Below are 26536 nucleotides of genomic sequence, written 5' to 3'. Positions count from 1 at the left end.
CCATGAGTCTCAATCTTGTATCCAAAAAAACAGCATGCAAGGTATAGTGGCACAGAGAGGGCGGGAGGGGGAAACGGCAACGAGAGAAAGTGGGGGAATGAAAAGGAAAGGTGAGAATTCTGGAAAAATGTGGAGAGGAATGAAGGGGGAGGGGGGGAGATTGGGTAGGGCAAGTTAAGAAAGAATGGGTAAGTTCGCACCTGATTGAAAAAGCCATTTGCAAATGCTCCAGCAAGAATGATCGAGATTGAAAAATCAGTCATTCCTCTTGTGGCTAAATCTTTTTCATGCATATTGTGTGCTCCTTCCATGGCCCTCCCATAATTTAAAGCATATTTTGAACATTCCGTGGGAAATGTTTTGATCGGGCCTGATGAGTCCATAACTCTCGACCCATTCCCAAACTCACCGCAATGCTCTGCTGAAAGCTGTGAAAATGGGCATAGGTGGGATGTCCTTAGGTTTGTTGAAGGCCCAGTAATAAGAAGCAAAAGCACCAGCCAGTGTGCAGTGTCCCAAAGCAATGATAAAGTTCATAATCCAAAGGAAGGCAAATATATTGTAGATCTGCAGCCAAAAGATGCTTTGGTGGTACAATCCCTCACCGCCAAAGCTGACGAAAAGGCAGCGTGCATTGTTACAATTTTTCATGGCTTCAGAACCTTTGAAATCCTGTGATGAAGAAAGAAAACAAATAACTTGATGGATATAAACAATATTTATGGGCTACGGTTTTGCAAAGAGCCAACAACAACCACTAAAATATTAGGCAAAGTTTTAGCTGCCACAGCATTGTCAAAATCACATCAGGTAAGTTGAAGAAACAAGTCCGTGAACCAACAGCAATCCAGCTGGAATTCTGGCAATTAAAGTCGCCACAGATTAGGAAGTGTGAAATAGGGTGAACAGAGAGCAGGTTGTTCCTCTTTGTAGAGAAAGCCTCATATATGGTGGCAGTAGGCCACACAAAGAAACAATACGTTCTTACAGAGAGGCACACAAAACCAATGAGAGCAAAGTCGATGGTGCGCCATCACAAATCCCCCAAAAGCAAAGTTGAAAAATGGCAAAAAGTTCCAGCAGAAATAACCCAATATCAAATTTTGAGTTAAAATTTTATTTCCCTGTTTTGACTCCTGTGGCTCTAAGTCCCCACTCTCTGGGGCATGAACCAGGGGTCAAATCCTATATATATATATATATATATATATATATATATATATATATATATATATATATATATATATATATATATATATATATATATATATATATATATATATATATATATATATATATATATATATATATATATATATATATATATATATATATATATATATATATATATATATATATATATATATATATATATATATATATATATATATATATATATATATATATATATATATATATATATATATATATATATCCTGGTGTTGGCGCAGTGGTTAGGGCAGTGGCTTGGGATCCAAAAGGTCCTGAGTTCAAACCCCGTTGGGCCACTGAATTAATACACCAGGGGGTTGACTCAGCCTGTCATCTTTCCAAGGTCGGCGAAATGAGTACCAGTATACTGGGCCGGTGTATACCCCGGTTAAAATAGGTGTACCATATCCCTGTGTCGTAAGAGGCGACCAGGGTTGTGTCAGGAAGGGCATCCGGCATAAAACATGTGCCAAATCACTATGCGGATCATACGGATGATCCGCTGTGGCGACCCCTAACGGGAGCAGCCGAAAGAAGAAGAAGATATATATATATTTCATGCATCTCCCAATGTTGATTGCATTTACAAAGTTTCATTTTGAAATGTTTTAAAATGTGCCTGTAATTGCATTTTTCAATATCTGACCCTTTGACGCCACCCCAGGGGGACAGGGCCAAACATGCCACTGCTCTTGCACCTTCTTGCTATTTGGTGATCATAACTACCAAGTTTAGTGAAAACCATTTAAGAAGAGAATGCGTGATGGACGGACAGACACACAGACAAACAGATAGATTCAGCCAATTACAATACCCCCCCCCCACCCCTTCTATTTTTTCAAAAAACGTGGGGATAAATGTACTCCATATGGTTGGGGGTGACCTGAGAACAGCAGATGTTACTGTTAAAGGAGGAACAGTTATGGTTACAGAGTGATACCACCACCAGTGAGGGAATCAGGCCTGTTAAATTGGAGGACACAACAACCAGGGAGACACACATAAGAGTCTGGAACATCCTATGAAAGAAATGTTTACATGAGACAATATCTGGGTTAACTGCAGCATCCTGGATGGACAGATCTGTTAAGTTAGAGCGCAGATCTTTGATATTAGTAGAACAAAGGCTTATAGAGGGAGAAACACACACTGAACACTGTGGGAAGGTAGCAGAGACCGGGTGAACAGGAAGAGTGTGTTTTTTGGACCCAAGCTGGTCTGAATATGTTTCTGTACACCCAGTCGAGCTACATGTAGTCGAACATCTCGCCTGAGTGTGAGAGAGGATTGTTCGAGCGTGTGGAGTTGGCAAGGCCTGTATGTGCAAGTCAGGAAGTGTGACATGGCCCTGCAATTGAGCTGTGAGCAGGGAGAGTATAAGATGTGTTGAAGGAGGTGAAAGAAGAGCACATGACAAATAATTGGGTGATAGAAGACTGGGCGAACGTTTGAGAGAGTTTTTTGAGAGTCTTGAGAGTTACGCATTACGAAACGCATGGGTAATAGGAAAAAGAGGAGAAAAATAATGAGGAGGTTTTTTTTCTTCTTTCACCCTGCCCTCCCCCATCTCCTCTTATTTGGAAAAGAGAGACACATGGAGCATGGACCTGTTTAGTGTTAGCAAGGGTGTTAGGAGTGACTTGCATTAGTAGGTAAAATAAAAGACGACAGACTAAGGATGGAGGTAGAGTGGAGCAAGTGGTAAATCGTAGTTTACACAGATCAGAACTCCCGACAGGTGCAGCAATAATAAAATGAAGAGACAAGACCGTTCCAGACTGGATGTTTATCTTTCGAGGTTGAACCGCTTGAGTACAAAGCCGTGCACGTCCTTCGACGAGGAATCCAAGCAATAGTTACAGATTGATTAGTGAGGCTTCCACAGTTTACTCAAATACTCAAACCCACAACCCTTCACTAAACCTTTTATTTTTGTTTGAAAATGTTATGGTGTAATTAAAACATTTCAAAAATGAGAGCATTGTTAAGTTATGACGACAATGCCATGGGCCGTTCATTTGCAGAATAAAATAAGTGAGTCGTCTGACTCTCTATGCCTTGGGAATCAAACACTGCAACTCTACTCACTTAATACAGCATTCTGGATTTACACATTTATACAGCCACGATTCAAGTAAGCCTCAGCAGTCTGGATAACTGCCAGCAGTTACCAAGTTGCAAAGTGCAAGAGCTACAAAATGTAGTCAGGATTGCTTTCTGCCTGCCATGGTACATTTGTGCCAAATACCTGCTTGGGCTATTTGGGGTTCAGAGCAGTGCAACAGACTAAACCTGATTAAGCAGTTAGTAGGGTTCCTACAATCCCACAATCCTACATGACCGTTTTGTCCGACCCAAGGTTTGAAGGTTGATCTTATATAATTTGAGGGTGCTGAATAGAATGAGCTGGTTGAACCTCGCAAAAATGTGGGCTAACCCGGCTAGACGTCAAAATTGAAGATGGACGCCACAAGACTTCCGGTGAATATAAAAAACATGGCATATCTTTGCTTCTACATATCAGATTTTCATGCTCTTTTTGTCTAATGTTTTTGAGGTCAAGGCAGAGCCGGATTAAGCCTCGGCTGGCCCTAAGGCACATATTGAAATTTTAGAGAATGGCCTGAAAATTTTAAATTAGATCTCTGGCTCATGGAAATGGACCCCAGACAAAAGATGAACTGATTCAAGAACAAAATATTTAATACAAAAAAAGACAAATATTTAATGTGAAAATAATTTTTGGCCCGAATTTTTGGCTGGCCCTAAGGCACGTGCCTTGTCTGCCTAATGGTTAATCCAGCACTGGGTCAAGGATTTTATTTAATGACATTGCAAGTCACTATATGTATTTGGTTAGTCATAAAAATACATGAAAGGGCATCTCAAAGGGCAGGAAAACGGTTCCAAGATGAAGGCTGGCTGGCTGAAAATTCTGCAGAATGAGAAGATGTTGTTAAATACCACAAGAACGTGAACTCGGCGAACAGCGTAAGAGAGGTTGTACATGCCTTGCCACAGATGAATCACTCATCTCAGACTCACAGTGAGAATAACCCTCGTCGTCTTTAGATCGACAAACAAACTGTCCATGACCTTGATAGTTGCATCGCAGAATTTGACTGCAATCCGTTTGATCTGGAGAAGCCACAACTGAGATCTCTAGAATCTGGAGTTTTTGCTTCTGATGAACTTGTTCGTGACTTTGAAAGTGCCCATGAAGACGGTGAAAAAAAAGTGAAACAGTTCTTCAGTGACACGTGTTTTCAGAGAATACACCCTTCGATGCTACAACCTGCAGAAGTTCAAAGTGTAGTTTCAGAAAGCCACCTGTGAGTACGGATGCAATACCAACCAAAGTGACAAAGACAAATGCCGTGGAAAACCAAGCAATGGCATCAGTAATCTGGCTGGCACAAACAGTTGAAGAGAAAGTTACTCTTGCACAGGTGATGGAATACCGCGTGACAGACGAGTGCCTGCCAATATTCAACATTAATGGCACCATGAATAAAGTCCAGAAATTAAAATTCGTTGAGAAACAACACATACAGCCCATCAATCCAATTCTTGATAGGTACATTGCATTTGTCGATACGAATTTCCTGCGGCGACTAGCTTCTCCTTCTGCGGAAGCTTCTGAGAAATCAGACAGGACAACCTTCACATGGGGGTGATGATACAAATAACTTTTTCTCTATTATTCTTGTGAGGCATCCACACACAAGCCAAATTGTGTTCGTGAATGACCCCTATGATGTAAAAATCACAATCAAAGCTAATGAGCACGAGCGACGTGTAACAACCCCATCGTATAGGGATGGATCCAGAAATGTGTATATGAAGACATCAGATAAGCTTCCAGCCACCAAGGATTTTCACAACCTTTTCTGCAATACAGCAAACAAACAAAGACTGCAGAAATTTATCAAAGATTAATTCAACAAGCTCGCAAAGAAACATCTAGGTATTGGCTTTGTTTATTCAATCAGGCGAAATTGTTGGAACCTTTCCGCGAGAGAAAGAATTGAAGATTTTGAACGCGAGCACATTTAGGCAGATACAATCATCTTCTACATCTATTCCCAGACGCAGAAAGCAGGAATCATGGATGCAGTTGTGATTGATGCTGATGACACTGATGTTGTACTTTCTTTGTATGTTGCACACAAAACAGAGGGCATCCTTTCTATCAAGCAGAAGAAAGACATTATCAACTGCAGAAAGCTATGTTCACAGGACACAGCTGACATTTTGATTCCACTGCGTATTCACACAAGATCTGACACAACAACTGGATTTTGTTGGACATGGAAATAAGACTGTGTATGACAAAGGCACTAAAACGCATGAGGCGCACAGTCTGTTGATGGGAGCTGGGAAAGTACTTCCTGTGACACAGGAGGTGCTTAACCAAGTGGCCCTTTTCACCATCCGCTATATCTACAGTGGTGATGTGGTCAGCCACACACTGGGTGAAGCCAGAGCAATGAAATGGGACCACATGAAAAAGAAGTCCACCTCACGTATCCCACCTGACCTGGACTCCTTTAACTTGCATGTGGCGAGAGTGAATTACCAAGTTTACGTTTACCTGAATTACGACAAGCCAGATGCCCCACCTGAACCCACAAACCATGGATGAACACTGCGGGAAGGTAGATGTGTGCCAGTGAGGTACACCCAGGATGCACTTCCAAGAAGCCTGAATGTCTTGGTTGAACATCAGCAGACATCAATCGAACATGAACAAATTGAACACAAACAAAGAGAGTGACTGAAGATGATGATGAATAAGCCCTCTCAATGTATGTCCAAGTGCTACGGAGTGCTACAGGAGGGAGGGTGGGTTTTTCCTGAGCTGTTGCACAACGCCAAATCAATTAATTACAACTTTGTTCCAGGCACCATTTATTTAAATATCCAAGTATTTAATGATACACATATTCAATACATTGATGATAAAACAAATCAATTTGTTAAAATGACATCTTTCGATGGTAGTCGTCGAGTTTGAGGAGGAAGCAGTGGTGTACCCATGCCAACAGATACGTGAGTTGGATTCTCTGACGTAGCATGTTGGATTTGGGTGACATCAGGTTGCTTTTTCATTTCATCCCTTATTTTTTGCAACTATGAGCTCAACGGCCTTTTTGGACGTTTCTGGGTGAGCTTTCCCATAAGCTTGAATTAAATTCTCAGACAGTTTTTCTCTAATGGTCATGGCTTTGTCGAGAGATCTAACTGTAAACTGGTGCCTGAAGAAAAAGCGACGTCCCTGAAAAGACGTTCTATTTTGTATATTCATAATCCTTTAAATTGTACAATTTTATCAAAACGCATGTTATATCGGCAATATCTGTACAACATCAAATGTTATAAAATAATAATGAAATGTAAATTGCAAAAGTACAAAATTAATATTGTTGGTGCAGTTTGACGATTATTCCATCATTGCTTTTTCCACAGACACTGAATCTCATTTGCAAATGAAAGCAATTGAACACATTTAGAAACGATTCCCTCACTCCAACGATTATCCCCGGTGACATCATTACAGGGATTCCGACTGCTACCTGGTCTTATTGATGGTACACTGTACCCCCTTTACTTTTATTTTAAATGTAGTTTGTAGTAACTGAAAAAAAATAACAGGATAAATAGCATCCCAAGATTAAGATATGAAATAGGGGAATTTGGGGGAGGGGGTGTCTACATCGAGCATTACGTAATATTTTAGGGGGTGTCTGTTGAAGCGTTACGGAGCATTACATGGGGGTTGGGGGGGGGTGGTGCCAGATTTGGGCAAAAAGTACATTATGTAATTTTTGAATGACCCTTTGAGTATCCTTTCATTGTTCCTTCCCCTCATATCGGCAAGGTATTAAGGCAAGTTACAAGTTACTTTTTTGAAGATTGTCTTTCTGAGTGCTTCATCGAGGCACTGTTTCTTTCAATAGAAAGCAAAACAAAATCACAAAATTCTGATTTGATTTACATTGATTGCAAGCAAAGAAGCCACAATAAATTGAGGAGATAGATAGCTTACATGTATGCACTAAGGAATAATAATACAAACGTTGCTCACTAAAAAAATTACATTCCAACTGATGTGTCTTGATGTTCCTTCACACATCATGCCCACTTAAATGGCTCTTAACAGGATAGTCACATAACATACAGGAGAAGGAGGATATTGGGACCATACTCTGTGCAGAGCGTTGGTGCTGCTTAAGCAGTCTTCTTGGCTATTGGGCACAATCCTGGACGGGTCGCCACTCCGACACAGTATACCAGCATGCTGGCACTCATTTTGCCGACCTCAGAAGGATGACAGGCCGAGTTAACCCCACCTGGTATTAATGCAACAGCTAAGCAGGATTCAAACTCAGGACCCTAGGATCCCAAGCCCACCACCCTAACCATTAAGCCAACACCAGGCATATAACATACATGATTATAACATCATTGCTGTCAGGGAGGAATGATGACAGCTATTACAGGATGTATACCAAAAGAGGACACTGAAGATGAAAACAGGCATCGAGTCACCCAAATCTAACATAGAAAGAATAAAGTTTGTGCATTTGTTTGTTACCTCCACCACCGAAGGTGGAAAGAGGTTATACTTTCACCCCTGTCTGTCTGTCTGTCTGTCTGCCTGTCTGTTTATTGCCTACAGGTCCCAATTCTAAACCGATCTTCACGAAACTTCACCAATTGGTAGAGTTTGACAAAAGGAAGAAGCCTATTGTTTTTGAAGTCAAAAGGTCAATATAGGCCACAAGTCAACAACTTAGGTCAGGTCAAGTCAGGTATGGGAGCATGAGCCGGAGCAGCGCAGAGTACTGGTGGAAAGTTGACAAACAACTCAAGTGAGATTTCTAAAATCCTCAATTTTCATCCGATTTACTTGAAATTTGAAGAGGATTTATATTTCAAGTCACTGAATTCAACCACTAATTATTTGAGGTCAACATCGACCAAAAGGTCAACATAGGCTCAAGGTCAACGACTAAGGTGGTATTTCTAGAATCCGCAATTTTTATCTGATTGACTTGAAATTTGAAGAGGATTTATATTTCAGGTCACTGAATTAAACCAGCCAATTCTTTTTGATGTCAAGATAGACCAAAAGGACAACATAGGCCCAAGGTCAACGACTAAGGTGGTATTTCTAGAATCCTCGATTTTTATCTGATTGACTTGAAATTTGAAGAGGATTTATATTTCAGGTCACTGAATTAAACCAGCCAATTCTTTTTGATGTCAAGATAGACCAAAAGGACAACATAGGCCCAAGGTCAACGACTAAGGTGGTATTTCTAGAATTAATCGATTTTTATCTGATTGACTTGAAATTTGAAGAGGATATATATTTCAGATCACTGAATTCAACCAGCCAATTCTTTTTGATGTCAACACAGGCCGAATTTCTAAAATTGTCAATTTTCATCCGATTGACTTGAAATTTGAAGAGGATTTGCATATTTGGTCATTTAATTCAACCACCAATTATTTTTGAGGTCAAATTTGTTTTATGGATTTTGCAAATATCGTGCTCTGCACGACGTCTTCTTCTTCTTCTTGTTTGTCTGTCTATCGCCGACAGGTCACAATTCTAAACCGATCGTCATGAAGCTTCACCAAGCTGTAGAAGTGGTTTCAACTGAGAAGCCTATTGATGTTGAGGTCAAAGGTCAAAGGTCATCTTGAGGTCAAATTTCTAAAATCATTTTTCATCCGATTGACTTGAAAATCAAACAGAAATTGCATAGTACATTACTGAATTGGGAAACCAACTATTTTTGAGATCAAAAGGTCAACTCAAGGTCAGACTTCTAAAATCATCAATTTCAATCTGAAAAATAATCAATTTTCATCCAATTGACCTGAGCTTTGATTAACATTGTCAATTTTAATCTTAATGAAATGAACGATTTGCTGTATCCATAGCAACCTTTGGAGAGGGGGGATTTTGCAAGTATCGTGCTCTGCACGATGTCTTTTTCTTGTTATTTGCAAATTCGAAGATTTTTCAAGTATATCGGTTAGTCGATTTTGTTATTCTGTCTGTCTGTCTGTCTATTTATTGCCGACAGGTCACAATTTTAAACTGATCTTCACAAAACTTCACCATATGGTAGAGTTTGTCAGAAGGAATAAACCTATTGTTTTTGAGGTCAAAAAGTCAAAAAGCAAACGCTGGCCAAAGGTCAACAACTTAGGTGAGCTGAATTTCTAAAATTGTCAATTTTCATGCGATTGACTTGAAATTTGAAGAGGAGTTGGATATTTGGTCATTGAATTTAACCATCAATCATTTCTGAGATCAAATTTGTTTTATGGATTTTGCAAGTATCATGATCTGCATGACGACTTCTTGTTTGTTTGTCTGTTTGTGTGCAGGATATCTCAAAAAGCTGTGAACAGGTTGGGTGTGCAACAAGGAAGAATTTATTCATCGTCGGTGAAGATGCGAATCCGGATCTGGATACGAGAATTTTGTAATTTTTAAGTGATTCTTTGCCATTGAGAGATCGGGCCAAAAATGATATATCGCACGATATCTCAAAAAAGTTGTGCACAGATCCAGACAAAACTTGGTGGACATATTGGGTGTGCGACGAGAAAGTATTGATTCAATTTTGGTGAAGATCCAAATCCGGATCCGGATCTGATAATTTCAAAGTGATTCTTCACCATTGAGCAATCAGGCGAAAACAATAAGTGGTCCGATAACTCAACAAGCTCGAATGAGCTAAGATCTTCGTCCTCTTAATGATGATGTCATAAAAACGAATATGATGTCATTGTGATGCATCAGGTTTGCGATAAATTATCTGTGCTAATGCCCGGCTTGATTCCCGCAAACAAAATTCAAACAGCTTGCCTAGTTTCGGAGATAATGGTAGAGGCGATTTCCATTAGCGGCAATATGATGACGTCAACTTTTTTTCTAGGAAGAATTTCCAAAATCAGAGATGGTTACTGCCTGTGTGTGTGGGCTTTCTGCATATACATGGCAAGTTTCACGAAGATCCGATGAAAACTCTGGGTTGTGAAACAAAAAGTCAAAAAATAGGAATGACGTCATAAAAATTGACATGACATCATAGTGATGTATCATATGGGCAGCAATTCATCTCTGCTAATGCCCTGTTCAATTCCCACAAACAGAATTCAAAAAGCTTGCCTCGTTTCGGAGATAATTTTTTAGGCGATTTCCATTAGCGGAGATATTTTGACGTCATAACTTTTTTTTCTAGGAGGAATTTTCAAAATCGGAGATCGTTACTGTCTGTGCAGGGAATTTTTACATATATATGCCAAGTTTCAGGAAGTTTCGATGAAAACTGTAGGCTGTGAAACAAACTAGTTTCGGAGATAATGGTATAGGTGATTTCCATTTGTGGCAATATTATGACGTTAACGGTTTTTCTCGGAAGAATTTCCAAAATCGGAGATGGTTACTGCCTGCGCGTGGGGTTTCTGCATATACATGGAAAGTTTCACGAAGATCCGATGAAAACTCTGGGTTGTGAAACAAAAAATGTCAAAAAATAGGAATGACGTCATAAAAATTGATATGACGTCATAGTGATGTAAATGATGTGCGGTAATTCATCTCTGATAATGCCCTGTTCGATTTCCGCAAACAGAATTCAAAAAGCTTGCCTAGTTTCGAAGATAAATTTTTAGGAGACTTCCATTAGCGGAGATATTTGACGTCATAACTTTTTTTTCTAGGAGGAATTTTCAAAATCGGAGATCGTTACTGTCTGTGCAGGGTATTTTTACATATATATGCCAAGTTTCAGGAAGTTTCGATGAAAACTGTAGGCTGTGAAACAAAAAAAAGTCCACAAGAACAACAACGTTGAGTAAGACTTAGAGATCCTCCATGAGGATCTAAAAAGTTGTGTACAGATTCGGACGAAACTTGGTGGACATGCATGTTAGGTGTGTTAGAATGACAAATTGGCTTGATTTTGGTGAAGATCTGAATCCAGATCTGGATGCGAGAATTTTTTAATTTTTAAAGTGATTCTTCACCATTGAGGGATGGGGCCAAAAATAATGTATAACATGACATTTCAAAAAAATTATTGGGCCTGACATGTTCTACTGGATCAGGCATTGCATGGTGGAGGTATGCACTTTTACGAGTGCCCTCCAAGTTCATTTATGCATTCGCACCGTGCAGGAACCAATGCAACCAAACTTTGCATGGCCTAGTCTTTCATCCAGAGGAAGGTCGAAGGCAATGTTTGAATTTTTTAAAAAAGAAAAAAAAATTAAAATCACACGATTGGTCTTCAGGCCTCGATCGGGTATAGTGCTAAGACACTGCCTGCTTCTTTCCCAAATGCAATTGAATAATATGTATTGTGAAGATCGTACATTGAGATTGTAATGATTTGTTGTCAACAACACAAATTTAATCATTATAGTGCTCACACGTGCATCTGTTATTAAAAAGTTTGCTTGACACAGATTTATTATATTTTAACAACTCTGTATTCAGGAGTATATTGTTTACACACTGCCACAATCGAGTAATATATATATATATATATATATATATATATATATATATATATATATATATATATATATATATATATATATATATATATATATATAGATATATATATATATATATATATATATATATATATATAGATGTGTATATATATTGTGCCGATCGTATGTTGAGGTTGTATTATAGTGATTTGTTGTCAACAACACAAATTTAATTATCAGTGTTTGCATGTGTGTCTGTTATTGAAAAGATTGCTTTCCACAGGTTTATTATAACACCTCCATGTTCAGGCCTTGAGTGAGTACAGTACATAGCCACTGCCACGATCGAGTAATTTGCATTGTGAAGATTGTATGTTGAAGTCATATTATGTATGCAAGGTAATAACAAAAACTGTGTATTCCCTTGGTATGTTTCTGCCCTACCTCTAATCCTCCCAATGTTGGGACGATCCCTCTCTTTTTCATTAAACTTTCATCTACTGTGTCATGAAGATCAGCATGGTAAGATGCCCACCAAAGCACTTCTGAAACTCCCAATGGAACACTTCTGCAAAGAAATATCTTAACCTACCTTACTTGCATTATAAATACTACCACATGTCACCAAAAAAACAAAAATACCCCTGATGGGCAGAAACAAATCGGATGCAAAGACAATGGTAGTCCACAAGTCACTTGAGACTCAAGTGCAGACATAGGCTCGGCTTGAGGATCAACATGCAAGACAAGCAGCCTCCAAGTCAGCTGAGACTACAAAGAAGACATAGGCTTAGCTTGAGGATCAATGTGCAAGACAAGCAGCTTCCCAGTCGCTGAGAGTATAAAGCAGACACAGGCTCAGGTTGAGATTCAACATCCAAGACAAGCAGCTTCCAGGGAAGCATGTTGGGCATCCTTTGAAGGTGAAGTATTTCAATACAAGTCCAAGCCCATTTTGCAAAGCACAATATTGGTAATTCATACAGCGCCATAAGGCCAACACATTGCTCCTGAGAGAGCAGTAGTGTATAGTAAATCTATTACAAAATGCATGATGATATTCAAGTTGTCGATAAAACAGCAATGTAGCACATTCACACAAATATGCTCAAAAAGGGAATTAAAACTCTTGCCCCCAAACTCACCTTCAAATCACAAACAGTACCGTTGTACTGTTTGCAATTTTCAGAAGCGGGTTCAGGGGGTACAAACACTTTGTAGACAGGTACCCCAGATGTTGCCAGGTAGCTGATCAGTAATACGTTAGGGATGACAAATCATATATTGCGATGCCTAGCAAAGTTTAATATAAGATAGTCAAGCTCATTAGTTATATGGCTATCCCTATAACTTGTAAAAGCATAATGTGCATATAACATTAAATAAAGTGTCATTAGTATGCAAATAGACTAATGAACGTAGTACATATATTATATGGGATCCTCTAACAACAGAAAATGGCAAGACGACACAAGTAGATGCTAATGTGAAAACACAAAATTATCTCGATTCTGAACATAATAAAAATGGAAGCCGACATGATTTAAATCATTGCATGGTTCCCTGCCGCAATTGCATCATTATATTTTCTGAAACCAGCTGCATTTCCAACAAAATAATCAACTTGTTCTCAAGTTATGCATTCTCCCAATCTCAAATAAACTCCAGTTGAGGTGAGATACAGGGAGGTTATGGCCCAGTAGAAGACGCATACGGACAGCAGGACGAAGGTCACCAGTGGATACAGCAGCGAAGACATGACTTTTGCCACTGCCCTGTGATGCACATGTTTCACTTAAGTGACCACAAAATCAAACAACAGGAAGAGCAACCAGATGATTACATTTAAGTGATTAATAAGAGTACAATGATGTAAAATGGGATAACTTATAAAAAAATAACCAAAACAAAGTCCTTAAATTGACAAACTAAATGACCAAAAGCATTGGGATGGCAAACCCAACTTGAAATGAACCATCTCAACTTGGATGTGCATTTTCCCCACAATGCAAAATGAATATGTGCAGAAGGTATTGAACATTTGCTGTAATTAAGCTGTTATGAAGTTCAAGCAAAAGTACCTGTCCCCTGGGAAAAGTTTAAGTTAATCTATCAATTTAAAAGGTTTCATGGACTTTAAAAATGTAAATTGTGTTTCACTCTTGGTTTCACTCAGAGCCAAAGCTCTGAGCTACTCCCACCACACACCGCAAAATGGTGGTGCAACGTCGAGCCGTGGAGGTTCAATTTGTCTAAAAGGAGTGTAGAATATCCTGCTTGCGAAATAAACATTGGTATCAACATTTTTAATGCCTATTCTCCCATCATTTCCAAACTGAATGTTGAGCTTTGCCTGTGTGTGCAGCTTTTCAAATGCAGCATGGGAAGCGGCTGCTGTAAAGGAAAGACAGATGAATGGACGGACAGACACCATGGTTATATATATATATATATATGCATTATCTGGCCAAAAGTATGCGGACACCCCTTCTGATTAGTGTATTCGGCTATTTCAGCCACACCCATTGTTGACAAATGGAGAAAAATCAAGCACACAGCCATGCAATATCCATAGACAAACATTGGCAGTAGAATGGGCTATATTGAATAGCTCAGTGACTTTTAACATCGCTCCGTCATAGGATGCCACCTTTCCAAATCAGTTTGTAAAATTTCTGCCCTGCTAGAGCTGCCGCCATAGTGTTCACCATAGTATTCACCATCTGGCAGTCCAACAGACGAATCTGGGTTTGGCTGATGCCAGGAGAACGCTACCTGCCCGAATGCATAGTGCAAACTGTAAAGTTTGGTGGAGGAGGAATAATGGTCTGGGGCTGTTTATCATGGTTCAGGCTAGGTCTCTTCGTTCCAGTGAAGGGAAATCTCAATGCTGCAGCATACATTGACATTCTAGACGACTCTGTGCTTCCAACTTTGTGGCAACAGCTTGGGGAAGACCCTTTCCTGTTTCAGCATGACAATGCCCCCGTGCACAAAGCGAGGTCCATTCAGAAATGATTTGGCGAGATCGGTGTGGAAGAACTTGACTGGCCTGCACAGAGACCTCAACCCCATTGATCACCTTTGTGATGAATTTGAACGCCGACTGCGAGCCAGACCTAATTGCCCAACATCAGTGTCTGACCTTACTAAAGCTCTTGTGGCTGAATGGAAACAAATTACTGCAGCAATGTTCCAACATCTAGTGGAAAGCCTTCCCAGAAGAGTGGAGGCTGTTGTGGCAGCAAAGGGGGGGGGGGACCAAATCTATATTAATGCCAATGATTTTGGAATGAGATGTTGGACGAGCAGGTGTCCACATACTTTTGGTCATGTGGTGTTTATATGATAATGGATGGTCAATGGATGCCACAAGAGTTTGTTATTGGATGTTTGAGCTAATTTTCTAACCATGATAATAAAAGTTATTTTGTGCCAGGATTTTATGACACTAAGCGTACCTCCCCATCACTTCGCTGATGAGTTTAATCAAAATACAGCATGTTGTACTTCACAAACATATTGAATGTCTACCAATGGGTTTTTAATGAGGATGTAAAATGAAGTGAAATAAGTGGAAAAAAACATGATTTTTTTTTCTTTCAAATATGTACTTGTTGCTGCGACCATTGTTGTTTGTGGGCTCCCTTATGTGTGTTTTTATATATTTTTGTATTGCTTCGTGAAATATTACTCTATATTATTTTGTGTGCTCCTGCTGTGTCCTTCTAATGCATTCCTGCTGTCATAGAATAATAAATGTTGCCGTTTAAACCGCTAAATTAAGCTTCCATTCTCACTTCACCTTCCTCAATGGCGGATAGAGGGCTTTCAAAATGGGCATCTATCATAATAAATGGACAATTTTTTGTTCCAAGTAAATCCATTATTAACTTTCCAATGGTACCATTTTTATTATTCTATGACAGCAGGAACCGCTAAAGCTGGAGGTCATCCTGCTTCTTCTTCACGTGACACATACACAGACAGATGCGTCTCCGTGAAGTAATAGATTTATCTAAGTATGGCCTTCCCAAGTCAAATGTGGGTAAGGTCATGAAAAAAAAAAATGCACCACAACAGGTCGTGCCATTGTTGAAAATAGGATCACCAGGGATAAATGTTTGACAGCTCAGGCCAGAAGAACCTCAAAATAAGGAACGGCAGAATAACGGTGCTAAATATTCAAGGTCAAAAGGTCAAGGTCACCTGATATCTATCAAAATTTGCCACAAAGTCTTAGTGACATCTTGATGTAAAAGTGACATTTCATCTTGATGACAAAACCATTGAAACTTCACAAGATAATTATGAGTATGGTGCAATGAAAATGACTGTTACAATTCATGGGACTCACCTGCTGCTTTCTCGGATGATGCCAATAGCAATGAGTATTCTCTTCCGTAGGAAGATCAACATGAGGATGATGATGATTTCCAAGATGCACAGAATTATCACTGCATACCATGAGTGTCGTGGTGGGCGGGGGAGGGGTGGGTTGGTGGAGGGGGGGGGGAGACAAACAGTGATGAGAATTTTTTTTAAATGTCCGAAAGTTACTGCCTATATAAGTCACAACATTCATACAACAAACACAAACAACAACAATTATGACAATGGCCACAATTATTCCCACCTCGTGAGGTTGACCGGGGAACGTTTTTGGACAAAGTCTTTCATGGACCAGCTGGCTAGGCCTGATGTCCGACTGGTATGAATTTGGAATTTGACCAAGGTTCCGGCGATAACTCACCTGATCCTCAGGAAAGGGATCTTTAACATCCACCAACTAATGTCAGCAGAAGGGACATCCAATTTAATGTCTGAGGGGCAGGAGACACACTGATGCATCACCCTGCCTGCAAAACACCAGGGTGACCTAGCTTATATGCGGAAAATTGTGATCTCTTGTCTTGACCATATCAAAATCTTGACAAACTCCTCTACAACTAGAGGGGGAGCACTCGGTAGAGTGCAAAACCTCCGCTGCCAATACTACTAGGTCACTCAAGTGAACCTGATATCCTACTCATTCAATTTGACGTCAACAGTGCTCACAGAGTTATAGTTTGCAACTTTCCCTTTTACTTTTAACTTTTACATACTCAATTCATTCATCATAACTAGATTCCTTGAGACAGAAATTGATTTCACGTGGGTATATCCACCTGAAGTTCCAAAATCAGCCGCAATTATAATTTTGGCATGTTTTTTGTTGGAAATCACTACTGGCATGTAGAAATGCAAACCAAAAAAAATCGAAATTTTGTTGAAAAAAAGTTGCAAAATTTTTTTTTCTCTAACAATTTTTTTTTTTTTGGGGGGGGGGGTGGAAATCACTTAAAACATGTAGAAATGCAAAAAAAAAATATTCAAATATTTTTTCAAAATGGCCGCCATAGCGGCCATATTGGATTTTGGACCAAGTCCAAAATCTAATGGCATAATCCTTGGACCAGACCTAATCCCGCAACCAAGTTTCGTCGAAATCCGTCAAGGAGTTTTTCCGTAATACTGTTCACAAACAAACAAACAAACAAACGGGTGAAAACAGTAACCTCCGATCTTCGATGGCGGAGGTTAATAAAAACATTTAATTATCGATCCAATAATTAAATGATTGTTTTTACATCCCAAAATGAGGTGAGTGTTCGAATGATTTGTCTAGTGAGATTAAATACCCATTTGCTGAATATATTGATCATCTTTGAATATTTGCCCTGCATGAAATAATCAGAAGTAAAATAATCATAAAAAATAGTTTTCTGATTCACAACAGGAGTCTGAACGAAACATACTCACCTTTGAACTCCCAACCCATTTTAGTCAGGGCAGATGTTACATCTCCCTACACTAATATACCATATTCGGAAGGCCTGTCTGCATGCTGCAAAGCACTGGATAGACAAGAAGTCCCAAACCCACCTACCCAAGACCTTATATGCCAATTAGAACTGATGCTCAAATTTAATAATTTCCAATTTAATGGACAACATTACATTCAAACTCAGGGCACTGCTTTGGGCACCTCTGTTGCACCATCATATGCCAACATCTTCATGGGAATGACAGAGGCTAAAATCGATGCACAACCTCAACACGACATCTCGGAAAAATCCTGGGTACATTATATTGATGATATCCCGTTTATCTGGTCTAAATCCCCCCCGCAGTCTCACACAGTTCCAAATTGAATTAAATTTTATGCATCCAACCATGAAGTTTACATTCGACCGCTCAGTTCAAAGTTCACTTAATAGATACATCATTCACACTTCAAAACAACAGACTTGAAACAGAACTATACACCAAGCCAACAGACACACATTCTTACCTTCTCCCACCTTGAGCTCACCCTAAACATCCAATTACAAGCATACCGTACAGTCAGGCAATCGCAGTGAGACGCATCTGCTCAACAAAAAAAGGCAGAAGAAACTTCTCTCTCCCAATTAGAAACACACTTTATTGCATGACACTATGACCTTCAATGTAAATGTAGCGACAAACTGAGCAAAATGCATACCTCACTCAGACCTTTTGACTTACAAACCCAAACCTGTAACTAACGGTGTCCCACTGGTAACAACCTACTTCCGCACAGCATCGCGATTGTCAAGTATTTCGAATTAGGCCCTCCCTCTTCTCCATCAGTCAGAAATACTCTGCACCACATTTCCTGAACTTCCACAAACATAATTTTGACGTGGCCATGCACTTTCGGTAAAAGCAAAACACACATAGCCACACAGCAAATGAAACTAATATTCCTGGCTTTCACAAATGCCCAGCAAAAACAAAATGCATCATACACAAACATCTATTGGAAGGAAACACATTCCACTGTTCTACCACTGGACAAAAGTTCCCCATCACCTCCTGCATGGGCTGTAAATCATATACCTAATTACTTGTTAAAGGTGTACTAAACAATACGTTGGAAAAACTGAGAACACTTCATACGCTTTCGTCACGCACGATCAGAGATGAGAAACTTTCACACCAATCAGGGGAAATCTCTGCCTTACACGTCACATTTTCATCCACAAGATCACTCAAGAGACGATATTCAAATCTCTGCCATCGAATCGATTTCAAATCAATTACACACCACAATCCTGAGACACGAGTCTTTTTGGAAAATAAACTTCAAACGCAGTCCCCTCATGGTATAAACGTTAACTATTAATGCATGTTCCAACTCATTCATCCTAAAGTACATCAACTCCTTCACTTTAACTCATTGACTTCACTTTTTCAGAATAAGGTCCTTTTCACCTTTTCATCTCTCATATTGATAAATGCAGGCAGTGTGTGTATGTGTATGTATACGAATATAAACAGTATATGAATATGTGCATGTGTATGTTTATATATGTATGCGTGTATATGTTCTCGTTGTACGTTCGCTCTCGTTGAGGAAGGTGAGAGCTGTTACGGCCATTACGTTTTGGTTTTGGTAAATATATTATATATTTACGCGAGTGCACGTTCAGGGCCAGAGCGCGCCTCCAAAAACCATGGCCCCATGTTAATGTTGGAGCTCTGACACGTGGACATGCCGGTGAGGAAATGAAGCCATCTTTCAGTTTTGGGGCCCAACAGGGCGTGGCAATGGCACGGGACGACTGCTATGGGCCAATGGGGAGGCATGGAATTACCAACAGCTCCATTTGATCTGATTGTTGGCTCCTCCCCTGCCCAGGGCTCATAAAAAAGAGCAAATTCAGCTCAGTTTAGTCAGATATCGCAAAACTTGCCAGTTGCCAGACACGCCAGGAGAGAGATTCACCAGGAGCCAGCACTCGCCAGACGCCAGAGCTCACCAGATGAGCCTGCAGCAGACTTTGGACCTTGCCAGGGAAGCAGGCAGGAGCAGACGGCGCAGGAGGGCAAGCGTTGGCGCTGAGCGAGTGACACTGCGAGTCAGCATGGTCAAGTGCGGAATCACGAGTTACTACAACAAGCCAGGGCTCCTCTCATTCTATCAATGCTCAGTTTGGCTGGCTCCAGCAGCAACATTTACACGTACAGATTTTTACACTATTACGATAGGGTCTTTCTCTTACACATCTTTCTCTACCATCGATCTCTTGTCTACTGTGGACACACAAGAGCAATCAGCATGGGCAAGCCCGACCAAAACCGTTCTTTCCAGAGCGAAACCACCGTTCTCTTCAGTGAACCGTACTAACTTGCACCTCACATCATCCTCTTACACCACGCTGCACTCCATGTTGCATTACACTCACACCTCTCTCTCCCACACCCTAGACACCCTCAGTATTTCTCCCTCCTTCCCTTTCCTCAGTGTTTTTGGTTGCGCAGGTCCGCCGACCGCACCAGGTATTGAGGTCGCTAATCCTCAACTGCTTCTTATCTCTGTGGGCTATCAATAATTTCCCTCAGGTGTGTGTGTGTGTATGTGTATGTGTATGTGTGTGTGTATGTGTGTGTGTGTGTGTGTGTGTGTGTGTGTGTGTGTGTGTGTGTGTGTGTGTGTGTGTGTGTGTGTGTGTGTGTGTGATGGCACCTGTCGTAGCATAATTTAAAGACTGTCTAAGGTTATTTGGGATAACTCTGCACTGTCTTCTTCTTTTGAAAATATTGCACGTCTTTTTCCACACCCAGAAATTCCTTGCTTTACCCTGTTGTACATTTTCAATAAATCCCTTGATGTGCCACATAACTTTTCTCACTTTGTTAAATAAATGTGCCTGTTAGAAATGTACCCAGCTTGTTTTTGTATTTTCCTCCATTGATCTTGCATGGTCCACACCTTAGTTTAGCCAGGACGTTATACCCCAAAATCTGCTTAAATAGCCAGTGCGTACTTAGCAGCTCTGCTCGGCTGCACACGATACGGTGAGTAACTGAAGCAACGCAAGTACGCATCGAGGGCGCGATTCTCTGATAAGGCGATCATGTGTTCCTCAGGAAACAGTTGTCAGACGAAGGACCTTGGGTCATGTGGTCAAGTTATTGGCATTCGCAGTTGATTAGCGACCCGCCGCGACATGAAGTTATTCATGTGCGACAGCCTGTGATTCCCGATGAGTCTGGAGAGGAACCAGGGACAATTGCATGACCACTATTCTTCACCACAGGAGGCATAGTAATACAGTTATAATTGAACAGGCAAACAAATATTATATGTGTACGTGGGAAAAATTATGCACCCAGATGGGGAATCAAACCCAGATCCAATGGTAAACCGTACCAGTGCTCTGCCATCTGAGCTATCTGGGTGACCCACCAGCTGAGCACGCAGTTCTCCCACATATAGAATTACCACTCTCTTTCTGCCACTGGCGTTGTCCCCCCACGGGGGGCAGACCTTCTCATGGACAGGCCACCGCTGCCTGTGGTTAGCAATAAGTGTCCCAGAAGCAGTGGCGGAAAGAGTGTGGCAATTCCATATGTGGGAGAATTGCACCATTGCCATCTTCCGGACAGTGTCTATACTAGACTGGTGATCCTAGCCATTGTTCTCCATAAGATAATCTTCTGCTTACTATATGAAGGCCATGCAGCCATTACTGGCAATATGTGCCAGCTGCCTGCATGGATATCCACTACCTGCTTCCCATGGCTTCATATATTCCTGATCGGGAGGTTAAAATGGGGGTAGTCCACCTTGCCCAAGGATGGCCATGGATTAATAAATGCAAAGGCCACCTTCTTTAAGAAGGATTGTTGTCTTCACCCCCATTAAACCCTTAGCTTTTTGTTTCAAAACCTGAACAAGCAGTAGATTTGGAATCATAGTTTCCTTCTCCTCGATGAGTTGCCTACCAAGGCTAACGAGCCCCATCTGCATGAAGTAACTGGTTTTAAGGTACCAGTCATTTGCCTTTCACTTCTACATAAGTTAGTGAGAACAACCCTGCCACGAGAAGTCTGGTGCGAGGCGAGACTTTTTAGAGACCATTTGAGATGCTGAGCCATTGGAGTGTTTCATACACCTTGAGAGCTGCTCCTCAGTCTCACTCCATGGCATAACAGTTCATGGGGGAATCCATAACGCAAATACTATAAAAAATAAAAACACGCCTACATCAGTAAAATATGTGTATCTATAAAACACATTAAGTACAAAGTCTGTAAAATACATATGATTGGAACGTGAATCTATACACTAAAACTGAAAAGGTCTTTTTGTTCACTGTATGAACATAAACCTACATCGTCAATGCATTGTTTACATACCAAACAAACACAAACACACCAGCACACAAAATACACCCCACAAAACTACAGAAAAACTACAGAACACAAGTCCTGGCAAGGGTTTGCAATCTCTGATTGCTCTTTCTAATTTCCATTATTTCAGCCTCTCACTATTTTTCTGTTTATATTATACTAACATGTCCCACGGCCAGTACAAAATGAGATAAACCTTCTTTTACCAAACAAGGATAACCAATGACGTAACACGTAGATTAATTTTGGCTGATTTAATTCAGGACAAGTGGAGAAAGTGACGGAGCCATGAAAGTAGTAGTTTAAGCCTGGTGTTAGCTTTGCAGTTAAAGTAGTGGGCTTGGGATCTTAGGATCCTGCGTTCAAGCCCTGTCAGCTGCTGAATTAAAAACCAGGTGGGGTTGACTCAGCCTATCATCCTTCTTGGGTTGGCAAAATGAGTACCAGTTGTACTGGTAATAGGGGAATTGCAACAGCGGTGCCCCCACACTCGGAAGCAGTGGTGATGTTTTGTTGTTCATCGCCAGTGAAAACATGACATGATGCCACCCCAACAAGTGGAAAAAAAAGTATCAGTAGTAGTAGTTGTAATAAATTGATTATTCATTTTTTCACAATGACCAGCATGCTCATAAAGAATATGCCACAGTTTAATGTGAAAATCTGAATGAGAATGTAGATCGATAAAACCTCTCTCCTTTTATTTCAATTTTAACATTATGATACTACATCAATACTTGCACTCTTAAAGCTTCTGGATGTGCTTGCCACACTTACTCAGTGCCAGCCACGTATCGCGCAGCTGCAGGTACACACGAAAATCCGTCTGGAAGCCTATGTCTGTTATCTTGTTGTCTGCACCAGGTCTGCCCTTGAGATTCACTTGGTATTCCCAGAAGCAATGGAAGATACCTGTTTAATTTTTTTTTTTGAAAACACATGAAATATTTTAACAGCTCATACACCTGCAATCAAAAAAAAAAACATAAAATGGAGAAGTCATAGAGATTGGAATAGTTACACATTACAAATACAATATATTCCAAAAGCTTTTTAACAATTTCAACAAAACTCACACACACTCACATACTGTTCAAAACCATCGTTACTTATGGCTATTTTACATTATCGTTATAAAGTTATAAAGTTATAAAGTTACACATGGTAAGGTAGATTAACCGATATGACAAAGTCCAAGAAACTCTTGCAGTACAGCACCAGGCAGAATTGAACAACATTGACCTACCGTAACCGATGACACCGATGACTCCAATAATGACAACCCACACGAGTACACCAGCCAGGAATCGAAGAAGAATCAAGAAAAACAAACTGAGGATCAGCGCAATAACCAGACCCCTGTGGAGGCAATAAATTCCATTGGGACATACCATGATGCAAACCTTACCATTAGCACACATAAAGTGTAATTTGGAGTCATGTAAATGTAACTTTGTGGGAATGCATAGTCAATTCAAAGCTACATGTGGTGCAGTGCAAAATTCAGGCATCTTAGGGCCTCAAAATGTGGAAATCTCTAATTGCAGGAGTAATAGGTGCAGGAGTCCCGGCAGACAACCCTCAATTAAATGGACAGGATAATTAAACCCAACGTGTTTAGCAATTTTAATTAAATTGCTTGAAAAAGTAATAAAAACATTTTTTTTCAACAATTGGGCCCAGAACTTTATGCTGCGAGATGTTTGTCTGATGAAGTCCTTTGAAGCGGTGCCATACAGAAAAGCAAGATGTCAACTGGGGCCCACATCTGATGATGCCTTGCGTCTGCTGCACAAGTACCACATTATTGGTGGTGGAAGCAGCTGCAGTGCTTTCAGAAAGAATTCACAGCCCTCGACTTTTATCACATTTTGTTGTGTTCCAGCCTGAATTTAAGATGGATTAAATTTAAGTTTATTGTCACCGATACACCCAAAATACCTCATAATGACAAAATGAAAACATGTTTTTCAAATTTTTTACAAAGTAATTAATAATGAAAAGCTGAAATGTTTTGCGTCAATACGTATTCAACCCCCGGAGTCAATACTTTGCAGAAGCACCTTTGACAGTGATTACAGCTTGGAGTCTTCCTGGGTATGTCTGTATCAGCTTTGCACATCTGGATTTGGAGATTTTCTCACATTCTTCCTTGCAGATTTGCTCAAGTTCTGTCAAGTTGGATGGGGAACGTTGGATGTCAAGTTGAACAGCAATCTTCAAGTCTTTCCACCAACTCTCAATGGGATTCAAGTCTGAGGCTTTGGCTGGGCCACTCAAGGACTTTCACGTTCTTGTTCTGAAGCCATTCATTCCAGTGTTGCTTTGGCTGGATGCTTGGGGTGATTGTCCTGTTGGAACGTCAATCTTTGCTGCAGTCTAAAGTCTTTTTCACTCTGAAATAGGTTCTCCTTAAGGATGTGCCTGTATTTGGCTCCATTCATTGTTCCCTCTGTTCTTACAAGTCTCGCAGTTCCTGCCACTGAAAAGCATCCCCATAGCATGATGCTGCCACTACCATGCTTTACTGTAGGAATGGTGTTAGATGGGTGATGAGCTGTGCTCGGTTTCCGCCAGTATGCTATGTCTGGCAGAAACCGAGCACAGCTCATCAGGCCAAAGAGTTCAATCTTTGTCTCATCAGACCACAGAATCTTTTGCCTCATGGTCTCAGTCTTTCACGTGCCTTTTTTGCAAACTCCAGGCATGCTGTAATGCCTTTTTCTCAGGAGTGGCTTCCGTCTGGCCACTCTCCCATAAAGCCTCAATTTGTGAAATGCTGCAGAGATTCTTGTCCTTCCGATAGGTTCTCCCATCTCAGCAAAGGAACTCTGTAGTTCTGTTAGAGTGGTCAATGGGTTCTTGATCACCTCCCTGACCAACGTCACCTCCCTGATCAAAATCAATTGAATTGGCCATAGGTTGACTCCAATCAAGTTGTAGCGATATCTCAAGGATGATCAAAGGAAATTGGATGAACCTGAGCTCAATTTGGAGTGTCATAGCAAAGGGGTTGAACACTTTAACTAATTTGAATTAACTAATTTGTAAATATTTCTAAAAACATGTTTTCACTGTCATTATGGGGTATTTTGTGTAATTCTGTGATAAAAAAAATTTAAATTTAATCCATTTTAAATTGAGGCTGTGACACAAAATGTGACAAAGGTTGATGGGTGTGAATACTTTCTTAAGGCACTAAGTTTCCCCTATTACCACTTTTCTAATACTCCATACATTTTCCTCTATTATTTATCCCTTTTCCAAGCACATTGATACTCCATTCTTAATGCACATAATCAACCTACTTCTGCATTTCGACTGGCTGACAGGTGCATAATTTATGACACCAGCACTTTTTGCAGTCATTGTTCAAACCTAGAGATCAGAGACTGTACCATGGCCTTGTGACCAGTCATTTATCACCTCTGATAAACATCGCCATGAGAACTTGTTTTTGGTGACTGTCATTTAATTCTTCAGACAGCCAGTCGCAGAACTCTTGTCTACTATAGTTTCAGTTTGACTATTAGAAAAAAGATGTGATCAGGGCTGGAACTAAGCACAGTGCTCAAACTTTAGACAAGTTCTAGACTCAGAAGCACACCTTAATCTAGACTGTATACATAAACTGATTAGATTATGGGGTCAAGAGGTCAAAGGTCAGAGGTCATCTCCAGTAAAAATGTGATATTTGAGAACAGCTGAAGGGATTTAAATCATACTTGGTACAAGTATGTATAATGATGTAATAAGTAGGTGGAGATATATCTGTCAACATCGTGATGTTGAAGAGTGCCATTCTAGTATTATTTTCTTTTCTTGTCTCTTTTGGTTATGTCAAGCAGGAACTGTATCTTTCCAAAGCTCTTAATGCGGTGATCAATCCTTACTCCATCTGCTTTGTTAGCAGAAATCGTCATCCTGATGAAGCAGCACTTACATGGAAGGAGACCATGTTTCACTGCTCTATATCTCATTGCTCGGAAAACACACAAATTGTAAACTTTCATTTTGAGACTTTTTCTCAAATTTGCTTTTCATGACATTTTTTTGTACTTTTTTGAGTTGGCTGGTTTCTACAATTTTGATCGATCTGAATCTTCCAATTTTGCGTAGCAGTTGAACATTCGTTTTCTTTACCATACAGAACTGTATTCATTTTTAGTGTGATCTTTTATCTCCCCAAAATAAGATCTTCTATCGTGATTTGCAGTTCTTCCTCAATGCTTGAAAATAAAAATACAATGTCATCTGCAAATCATGTGATTTCATATTTCTCCACCAACAGTTATTCCTCAATTTTTCAATTTTCCCCAAAAAGCAGGAAGTGAAACATCCCAAATTCCCCCAAAACTTATATGGGGGCATCTATCATGTCTTTGTGAGTGTCTGATCGGCTGTGGCACACAATGATATTGTTGATATTGATATTGTGCGCATTTTATTTTTCATACAATCATTAGCAGTTAAAACCACAACAATCAGATATATTAATTGATTTATTGAAATGTGTTTACTTTCTTTTTAATGTCAAGAGAATCAAGGTGCTGGTAAGCAAAACATTTAAAATAAATGCAATCTCATTGTCCTG

The 26536-nt window shown here is 40.1% G+C and overlaps 1 protein-coding gene across 5 annotated transcripts in view; it reads right to left on the bottom strand.

Annotated features, from left to right (window-relative positions):
- The window catches only part of SLC44A5 (solute carrier family 44 member 5), a 122873-nt gene that overhangs the window by 36784 nt on the left and 59553 nt on the right, over positions 1 to 26536 (bottom strand). For all 5 annotated transcript variants that reach the window (XM_085882442.1, XM_085882443.1, XM_085882444.1 and 2 more), the window contains 6 exons: positions 23189 to 23301; positions 22720 to 22854; positions 16097 to 16196; positions 13422 to 13514; positions 12885 to 12987; positions 410 to 672 (listed from right to left, as the gene is read on the bottom strand). In XM_085882442.1, coding sequence (XP_085738568.1) covers positions 410 to 672; positions 12885 to 12987; positions 13422 to 13514; positions 16097 to 16196; positions 22720 to 22854; positions 23189 to 23301 — 807 coding nt within the window. The remainder of the gene's footprint in view (positions 1 to 409; positions 673 to 12884; positions 12988 to 13421; positions 13515 to 16096; positions 16197 to 22719; positions 22855 to 23188; positions 23302 to 26536) is intronic.

The sequence above is a fragment of the Eptatretus burgeri genome, chromosome 5 (assembly GCF_056783735.1).
Source record: "Eptatretus burgeri isolate ZD-2024b chromosome 5, Ebu_testis_v1, whole genome shotgun sequence".
NCBI classification, from domain to species: Eukaryota; Metazoa; Chordata; class Myxini; order Myxiniformes; family Myxinidae; genus Eptatretus; species Eptatretus burgeri.
This window is presented reverse-complemented; position numbering and strand designations above follow the sequence as displayed.